The 9,528-nt window shown below is 34.6% G+C and overlaps 1 protein-coding gene across 1 annotated transcript; it reads right to left on the bottom strand.

Moving 5' to 3' along the window:
• Window positions 1–2,065: 2,065 nt before the first annotated feature.
• Window positions 2,066–2,820, bottom strand: LOC148550012 (uncharacterized). The gene is made up of 2 exons (XM_088495900.1): window positions 2,768–2,820; window positions 2,066–2,483 (listed from the first exon to the last, which is right to left on the bottom strand). The coding sequence occupies exons 1-2, from the start codon at window positions 2,818–2,820 to the stop codon at window positions 2,066–2,068; spliced, it is 471 nt and encodes a 156-aa protein (XP_088352026.1).
• Window positions 2,821–9,528: the final 6,708 nt, after the last annotated feature.

The following is a 9,528-nucleotide window of genomic DNA, read 5'->3' as shown; positions in this document are numbered from 1 at the left end:
TTCAAAAACTCATAACTTTTTCTACTAAAATTGTTTTCCTTCCATTCTTTGACGGTATTAAAGTAGACATTTTCAGTTTTAATTCAAAATAAATTTCATTGATTTTCAAATTTCTGGGAACAAGTTATGGCCCTCCAAAGTTGACCAAAAATCACCAATTTATACAAATTTTCTGCATCATTAAAATTTACCATTTCTTCAATCTTCCTCTTTTAAAAACAATGTCAATCAAATGTCATCAATCATTTACATTTCCAACAACCCATCAAACACTAAATTTTTATCCAAATCATCAATTAACTTTCCTTCACCCCAAACTTGTACACATTTTTCCAACAAACACCCATTAACCATCTAAAGTCCATTTTTACATATCATTTTCAAGAATTTCAATCTCACCCAATATGTCACAACATACAATGCCTAACTCAACTCATATACTCAATCCATCTTTACAACACAACAATTTCACCAAATTTACTAAGGGATGTAACTCATCCAATCACGGCCTCTGGCCTAAAATGCATTCAACCAATCATTCAATTTCACAGCTTCAAGCTAAACCTTTATCATCAACAACACCAATCCTACAATATCTTAAAGTCAACTAGCCTAAGATTTCACATAGCATTACATAGTGATTACTTGAAAGCAAAATCCATACCTTAATTGACGGCAGTTCCAACCTCTTGAACCTTCTTTTCCGGCCAAGTCAAGCCTCAATTAACACCAACCAAGCTAAGCATCCAAGCAACTCTACTCAATCTAGTTTCATTCAAATTTTCACATTGTTCAAACTAGATTTTCATAAAAATTAGGGAGAAATAAAGGAAAAGAGTTTCCTTACCTTACTCTACATGATCATGGGCCAAAACTCTGCTAGAAATTGAGCTTGAACTTCCCCTAAAGTATCAAAATCACCAATTTCAACAACCACACTACCTAAAATGCAAAAACAGAGGAAAATAGAGAAATAGAATAAGGTTCTTGTGATTACTCACCGCAAAAGTGGTATAAAAACGTAGACGGAGTTAAGAGCAATGCATAGTCGCAAACAGGTTGTCGATCGGAGCTCTGGTTTGTGAGAAAATTGGATTAGAAGGTGGAAGGCGAATAGTATTTTTGGGGTTATGGCTCTTCTCTTTTCAATGTCTCAAACCCTCACTCTCTTAATTTGCAAATTGAATGTGATTTTGGGGAGAGAGTCACGTTTTGACTCTTTTAAACGAAGGACATTTTTGTCCTTTCGTCCGTTGGCCCTGCCTACGGCTAAATTTTTTTAAAAATAAGTGTTCTGATTTGTATTCTCAATATTTTTCTAGTTATTTCTACATTTTTATAACGCCGATATGCTTTTTTCTATAATTGATTACATTTTTACACACCAAATAATTTTTTGAGCTAACCTTTTATCGATAAATTTTCAAATTATGAAATTTTAATTTTTAACCTAGACCGGACGGTTTAAACCCCCCCCATTTTAACTAAATTTTAATTACATAATTAACTAGTTAATATTTTTTGGGTTTAACATCCTACCTACCTTAAAAGAAATTTTGTCCTCAAAATTCAGTTACCTGTAATGACATGGGATAGTCCTTCCTCATGTCTGATTCAAGTTCCCACGTATGTTCTTCTACTCTAGCTCGACTCCAAGCTACTTTTACCAACGGGACTTCTTTTCTACGAAGCCTCTTGACACTAACATCAAAAATTTTGACCGGAGCAACTTGAAATATCAATTTTCTTTTAGTTGAACTTATTCCTGTTCTAACACGTAAGTCATATTGGGGATATACTTTCGAAGCTGAACAATGTGAAACACATCGTGCAAATTCGAAAGATGTGGCGGTAAAGCTATCTGGTATGCCACTGGCACAATCCTCTTCAAGATTTGGAATGGACCGATATAATAGAGATTCAGCTTCTTAGTCTTTATAGCTCTTCCAATACCCATAGTCAGAGTAACTCTAAAAAACACATTATCACCCTCTTTAAATTCCAAAGGCTTATGCCTCTTATTCGCATAACTCTTATAATGACTCTGAGCAGTAAGGATTCTAGCTCAGATTTTCTTGATCTGTTCTGTTGTCTCTGCCAGTAGTTCGGGACCTAAGATGCTTGATTCTCCAGCCTCATACCAACACAACAAAGATTGACACTTCTTCCCGTACAGAGCTATTCCGATGCTTGCATGGTAACTATTATTATGCGCAAATTCCACTAAAGGCATATAACGATCCCAACTGGTTGGTTGATCTAACAAAAATGCCCTCAGCATATCCTCTAAAGTTTGAATCGTCTTCTCTAATTGGCTATCAATTTGTGGATGGCATGCTGTGCTCAAACACATTGTGTCCCAAACGCCTCTGAAAGTCTCCCCAAAATCTTGAAGTAAACTGGGAATCCTCTGTCTGATACTATGGTCATGGGCACTGCATGTAACCTCATAATCTGCTTGATATATAGTCTCGTCAGTTCCTCTGAGGAATAGTTCATACAAATAGGCAAGAAATGAGTATACTTCATCAGTCGATCTATAATTACCTATACCGTATCAAATCATGCTCTAGTTCTTGGCAAGCTTGACACAAAATCCATGGCAATATCTTCCCACTTCCACTATGGAATCTCAAGGGGTTACAGCATTTCAAATGACCTTTGATGCTCTATTTTCATTTTCTGGCACCTTAGGTACTTGGATACATGTACTGCTATGTCATTTTTCATTCTTGGCTACCAGAACATCTCTTTCAAGTAATTGTACCTCTTGGTAGTTCCAGGGTAAATTGAGAATCTGCTCTTATGAGCTTTTGTCATATCTCCTACGTTTGGCACACAGATCCTCCCCTTGTATCTCCAGATTCCCTCTTTGTCTTGGGTGACTTATCCTTATTTTTTTTGTCCAATTGCTTGCAGCATCTTTTGCTTCATGCCAATTTTAAAGTAATTTTATTAATCATGATAATATACTATGGAAAATTAATATGTAATAAATTTTAAGGTTCAAAAAAAAAGATTGACGCATATCAAGGATAAGAAGAAAAAAAAATCCTACCCTAAACCCTAAAGTCTAAATAATAAACCTTAAATAATTAATAAAATATTAATTTTTTATAACATCTTAATTAATAAAAATATTATTTTTTTTACAACATCTTACTATGATTAATACTCTAAACAATTAATAATTTTTCATGACATATTAATATAATTAATAAAAATAATCTAACATAATTATTAATTTCTCATTAATAAAATTACTCAAAACAATAATTAATTTCTTAAATTATGTTACTATAACTTATAAAATTATTCTAAAAAATTATTAATTTCACATGACATTTTACTATAATTAATAAAATTATTCTCTATATCATTTAACTATCATAAATATAATTAGTCTAAAAAACCTAATTTTCCAAAGTATATTACTATAGTTAATAAAATGAATATAATAAATGAAATCTGCCCATTTGCTACAGCAAGGGTGGGAGGCATTTTGGTTGGTTTCTATTGTGATGACCCACCACATTCTCCCCTGTTTGGTGATGTTCGTCGAAGAGTTGAATCGCACAACGCATTTTATGGTTATCACTGGAATTGTTTCAGAATTTTGAACTTTGGAGTTAGTAGTGATTTGAAATTGAAATCGTATCTGTATATATTTTGGTCGTTGTGGTGCTGGAACAGTAATCTGAATCTGAAATCTTGTTTGATTTCGGGTATTGAAATTTTTAGGAATTTTAAAAAATTGGAGTAATATGAATTGTATTGAGCATTCTTCTGAAGCAGATTCTGGTGAATATATAGTGGTCAATTAGTAGAAAATAGAGATTTTTATGGAGACGGGAGATGCTATAAGCAAGCTTCCCCTCCAAGGTGTGGTGGTGGATCAAGGAATACTAGTCCTATCGATTGCGCCAGCTCGATGAACACTAGCCCTTCGCGGCAGAAGGTTGTTAAGACGAAACCAAGGAGTGTGGGCAATGAACTTTGGGCGTGCCGGAGAAGACGATGCCGAAGCCACCATGTCTGAATGGGGAGGAGAAGAGTTGGTAGTGCAACGAGGGAGCCAGTAGGAGAGGCAGTGGAAAGGTTTGAGTCGTTGTTGGCGGTGGAGATAATAAAAAGGGTGGCTTGTGACGGCGGAGGAAGAAGAGAAAGAAAACCAAGAGGAGGAGGAGGCAGGCGACAGTAATAATTACTTAATGGTCCAACTAATTTTAACAACTAAACTAAATATATTTATTTAAAAAATTAATAAATAACCCCTCTATTTTCTAAGTAATTGCAAACAAAACTTCACTAAAATGAACATTTTTATTTTAGGCCTGCTTGGTTGACCGGTGCACTACACAATTTTTTGGCATTTCGGTGCGTAAATATACTAAGCGTATCGAATCCGTGCCCGCCAAAGATAGAGAGAAATAAGAGAATAAAGTGATACTAAGGTGAAAAAGGAGCGTGAATTGAAAAATTAGGATTTAGCTGTCAAAAGTAAAAAGGTAGAGAGATAGAATAATATCATAATATTAGTATGATTTCTAAAGGCTTTTTAGATAGAGTAAAATAATAAGTTTAGATTTTATTTGTTATTTATTGTTACTATCAAATTAAATTTAATAAAATAATTTTTACTATTACAGAAATTAAATTAATAAAATAATTTTAATAATAAAATAAAATTTAAAATATATTTTTAAGAGTAATTACTCAAATTTATGAGAATTTTAGAATTGAACATTTAATCTTTTAACTTTTGAAATATATATATATATAAAATCCCTCAACTCTTAATTTCGATAGATAAATCAGTTCTTAATCTTGTTTTTTTTCAATAACAAACAAAAAATACTGACATGAAGGCTTAAACTAGTACACATGGCGGTCAGAGTGGAAAAACAAAATAAATTAGTCCTTGAACCCTGTTATAAAACTACGTTATTTTGGAGGGTCTAATTCTCTTCTTTCTTCTTCGAATTCTCGTTCTCATTCTTTTCTTTTTTGTTTTTCTTCTGAATTCTTTACAACACCTAAAGAAATTGAAAAACTGGCTCTTTTAAGCAATTAGTAGAAATACGGTGGCAAAGATCTATTGTTGTGGACAAGGAAACTCACAAAATACTCGTGCGACATGTATTCTTTTGCAGTTATTACCACTTGATACATAAGCACCACAAGCATTTAATTAGAGAACTTTATTAAGCTCATTTGTTTCTTTTCTTAACTCTCTAATCATTGATGCTCAGAACCTTGAGCTTTGAGGGAGTGCTTTTGCACTTGAGCCTAGCCTTGACTTCTAAGTGTTTTGTTTTCAAGCATTTGGCTTGATACATAAACACCACAAGTACTTAACAATGAAATTGTCATTGGTACTCAGAGCCTTCAGCTTTCTCATTCTTTCCCTTTTTCTTTCTTGCTTTAATTGTATTTGCTTCTTCAAGGTTTTCATGATTTCAAAAGATTTCACAAAATGTCCTAGATGAAAACTTCAATTAAATAAAATCTAATGCAATTGAGCAACAATTAACCATACTAGCCTTCCAATACTTGTATGCACATGCTAAATTCTTCTTAAATTCCTTGTTTGTTTATGATCGTGATATTTTACTGCTTTGAACTCACAAAACTCAAGTTGGTAGTCATAATGGCACAGCACCATGTTACAATCAAAATTCAGGCTATGCTTATTCATACCACACATGCATACAGAGAAGATAAAGATAATCATACAATTTAAAGTGCTGGAAACAAATGAGAGGAAAAGAAACTTTACAACCTTGTAATTCATCTTCTCTCTTGTTGTCATTTTCCTCCCATTCTTCCTCTTTCCTTGCCAAACTCAAAGTGCTTGCTCATCCTCAAGCAACAATTAAAACAATGGCTATGGGGCTAAAATGGATCATGAATGTCTTACACAATGAAATGTTAGTAGTACATGTGTTTTAAGCAAGAAAAATTAAGGATAACAATCAAGGCACGAGAGACAGAGACATTGTGATTGCAAACATAGAAGGTGTGCATGATACATTGCATAAAGAAAATAAGTGGCACACCAAACTTAGTGTGACACTTTCACTTGGAGTTGATGCAAGTATCCAGTATGGATTGGAAACAAATTTTGTTGCATAGAAACACCAAACTTAGAATGCAATCATATGTCAATTTATTTAAACTAAAACTAAGCAAATGAAACTGTTATATGTTAAGTACAATCACCAAGCCAAGAATCTGTCATGAATAAGGATCTCTTGGTGATGTATTAACAAAAACTGTTAATGAAAGAAAGCATTAAAAACAAGTAAATAACTAAAACAAAGAGAAAACTAAAATTTTCTAACTAAGAAAAAAAATAACACTGCAAAGGGCATTATGATTATGTAGACAAGTGGTGTTGCTGAATAAATTGCATAAAAAATTAAGTGGCACACCAAACTTAGAATCTTAGTGTGATATTTTCATTTTTGATGCAATCATCCAGAAAGATTTGAAAACAAATTATTGCAGGGCAACACCAAAATTAGGATGTAATCATATGCCAATTTAATGAAATCTAAACAAAGCAGAGAAAGGAAATAAACAAAGCAAAGAAAAGAAATGTTACCTACGGTTGACATGTTCTTCACTTTCTTCCTCTTCTTCCAGTTTGTTAAGAGGAATGACCTTAAAGGGGAGAAGACTCAGCTATTGTCCCTTGTCTTAGCCTCTCCTCAGCAAGTTTCCTTTTGTAAATGGCTTGATTGAGCTTGCTTGCTGGATCAGGGACAAGATTGGGGCTCTTGTTAGTTGCCTTCACTTCTTTGGATTCAAGACTTGGTTGCTGTGTGATTATTGGAGTTTTATCTTCATCCAGAGCCTTTTGAATTGCTGGCTCCATAAGCTCATCCTCTATGTACTTCTCTGCTTCACTTGATTGTGAATTCTCTTGATTGACTTCCTCACTTTCTTGTTCTTCCACTTCCTCTTTTGTACTCAACATTTGACTTAGTAGCACTTTCATGGAGGAGGTTTGTTGTTCTTCCCAAGATTTCTTCATCTCCTCTTCATATTTTTCAATCACAAATCCAAGTGTTGAGAGTCTTTGGTTCAGGAAAATTTGTGAGGGTTCATGTTCTCTTGTCATCTCAAGTGCAGTTTCAGTTTCAACCACCTTATTCTTCACTGAAAATTTGCTTGACACCAGGGCCTCTTCTTCTTGCTCTTCCACTTCCTTCTTCACACTTAACAATTGGTTTACCATCACTTCCATGCTTTTGAAGGAGTTCTCTTAGTCATTCCAGGATCTCTATACTTTCCTTTCATATCTTTCAAGCATGGTTTCAAGCCTTAAGAGGCTTTGGTTCATGGAAGTTTGTGTGGACTGTGAGTTTTGGAAGGGATTTTGTGTCAAGAGATAGTTAAGTGATAAAGAATTTTCAGATGAAAAACTGGGAGGTGAGGTTTGACAGCTTTCCATGAATGAATCGAAGGTTTACTCAAGTGATGATAGCTCTTGATAAGTAGAGTATGAATTGTCAAATGCTCTCTGATTTTGATTCTCCCAAGCACAACTTAAATCATTGCCGAATTCATCACAGTATGAATCATTTTGTTGCCTTGGGGGACAATCTTGCATGAACTCATTGAAAGCATACTCCAGTGATTATGTTTCTTGATGAGTGGAAGATGAACTGTTGAATGCTGTTTGGTTTTGATCCTCCCACCCACAATTTGAGTGATTATTGAACTCATCACAGTGTGGATTATTTTGTGGCATGGGGGAACAATCTTCCATGTATGTACTGACAGCATAATCAAGTGATAATGTCTTTGAATAATTAGAATGTGAATCATTGCATTTTCCTTCCCAGCCATCATTTGTGTATGTGTCATAATAGTATGAGTCACTTTGTGGCTCTGAGAAATAGTTCATTTCACTTGATTGTTCATACTCCCTCATTCCTTGTTGATACTCCCATACACCATGAGGATAATGATATGAATCATTTTGTGGTGGTGGTTGGTATCCCATATGATTCTCTTGCTCATCTTGTGGTTCTGAGACATATCTCCATGAATTAGAGTGCTCATGATCTGTAATTTGTTGGTGACATTCCCAGCCACCATTAGAAATTGGTGATGGTAGGTAATATCCCATAAAAGTTGTTTGATCACAAGATGAGTTGAACTCCATTTAAATTTTGTAAAACACAACACTATTGAAAATTGAAATTCATGTCACAGAGAAGAATTTCTTAGTGAGGCAATAACTCAAACACCTTGGTGTCACTTTAAAACAGAGAACAAAAACAAAGAAAATGCTTAATCTAGACTTCTCACCCACTAAATCATTGTTGATCTAAATCAATCCCAGACAACGGCGCCAAAAACTTGATGGGTGGAAATCAGATTCCACACCAAAACTCACTGGCAAGTGTACTGGGTCGTATTAAGTAGTAAAACTCACTTAGAGTGAGGTCGATCCCACAGGGATTGATGGATCAAGCAACTTTAGTGGGTGATTAATTTAGTTAAGCTAACATTGGTGAATTGAGTGAAAATTTGATAACAGAATGTAAAGTGCAGGGAATTTAAAGTTGCAGAATATAAATTGCAGTGAAAGTAAAGAACAGAATGTAAATTAGCTGAAGCTTAAATGACAATAAATGTAAAATTTCAGCAGATCTCACTTGCAGGAGTTAAATTGACAGAAGCTTAAAGAACAAGAAATATAAATTGCATCAAATGTAAATAAGCAGAATGTAGATTGGACAAAAGCTTAAAGAGCAAGAAAAAATAAATTGCAGCAAAATGTAAAGGGGGCTGGGTGCTGAAAAGTAAAAGAAGCAGTAGATCAAAGCTTAGAGCAATTGCAGAGGAATTAAATTGTGCAGGAAATGTAAATCAAGCTCAGTGTGAATGGAAAAGTGAAATTGTAGAAGAACAAAATTTCAGGAAAGGAAATTTGCATAAAGCTGAATTGATTTTTGAAATGTAAAGAGTGCAGAAAATTAAAAGTGTTTCAAAGAAAGCTTTCTATTCTAACCTACTCCTAATGCTCTCTAGCAGAGCCAGCCTTTCCAATGAAATGGAATTGATGCCTTTATATAGGCTTTACAAAAATGAAGATAAAATTGAAATTAAAAATAAATTACAATTAAATGAAATTCCTAATCTAACTGATCCTTGTGCCTTTGAGTGATGTCCATGGATTTTGCTTGCTTTGGGTTTGAAGAAGAGTGGATCCGGATTGGTTTAGTTCAATTGAGTCAGGGTGCATTTGGTTTAAAATGGGTTGGAGCCATGCTCCAGTGGAGCGCTCCGTTGAGTTAGTAAGCATTGCACTCACTTGCCTTGTATGCTTCCTTCCCGGGCCTAGCAATTCTTGGTGTAGCGCTCAGTTTGGTCTTTGAATGTAGCGCTCCTTTGATGCCTTGGTTTCCCTCTTCGAGCCTTGGCTACTCCACTTTGTGCCAATTTTCTTTTGCCCATAGCGCTCAGTTGGAAGTTGCAACGTAGCACTCCCTTGATGTGAGGTTCCCTCTT

This window comes from Arachis ipaensis, chromosome B8 (genome assembly GCF_059453495.1).
Source record: "Arachis ipaensis isolate K30076 ecotype BB chromosome B8, ASM5945349v1, whole genome shotgun sequence".
NCBI classification, from domain to species: domain Eukaryota; kingdom Viridiplantae; phylum Streptophyta; class Magnoliopsida; order Fabales; family Fabaceae; genus Arachis; species Arachis ipaensis.
The sequence above is the reverse complement of the archived record's forward strand: the minus strand, read 5'-3'. Positions and strand labels throughout refer to the sequence as shown.

Bases quoted from the DNA above. Each gene is read 5' to 3' on its own strand.
- LOC148550012 (XM_088495900.1), bottom strand. From the start codon at position 2,820: ATGACAAAAGCTCATAAGAGCAGATTCTCAATTTACCCTGGAACTACC. The intron at 2,484-2,767 runs GTACAATTACTT...ACTATTCCTCAG, and splicing joins TACCCTGGAACTACCAAGAG to AGGAACTGACGAGACTATAT.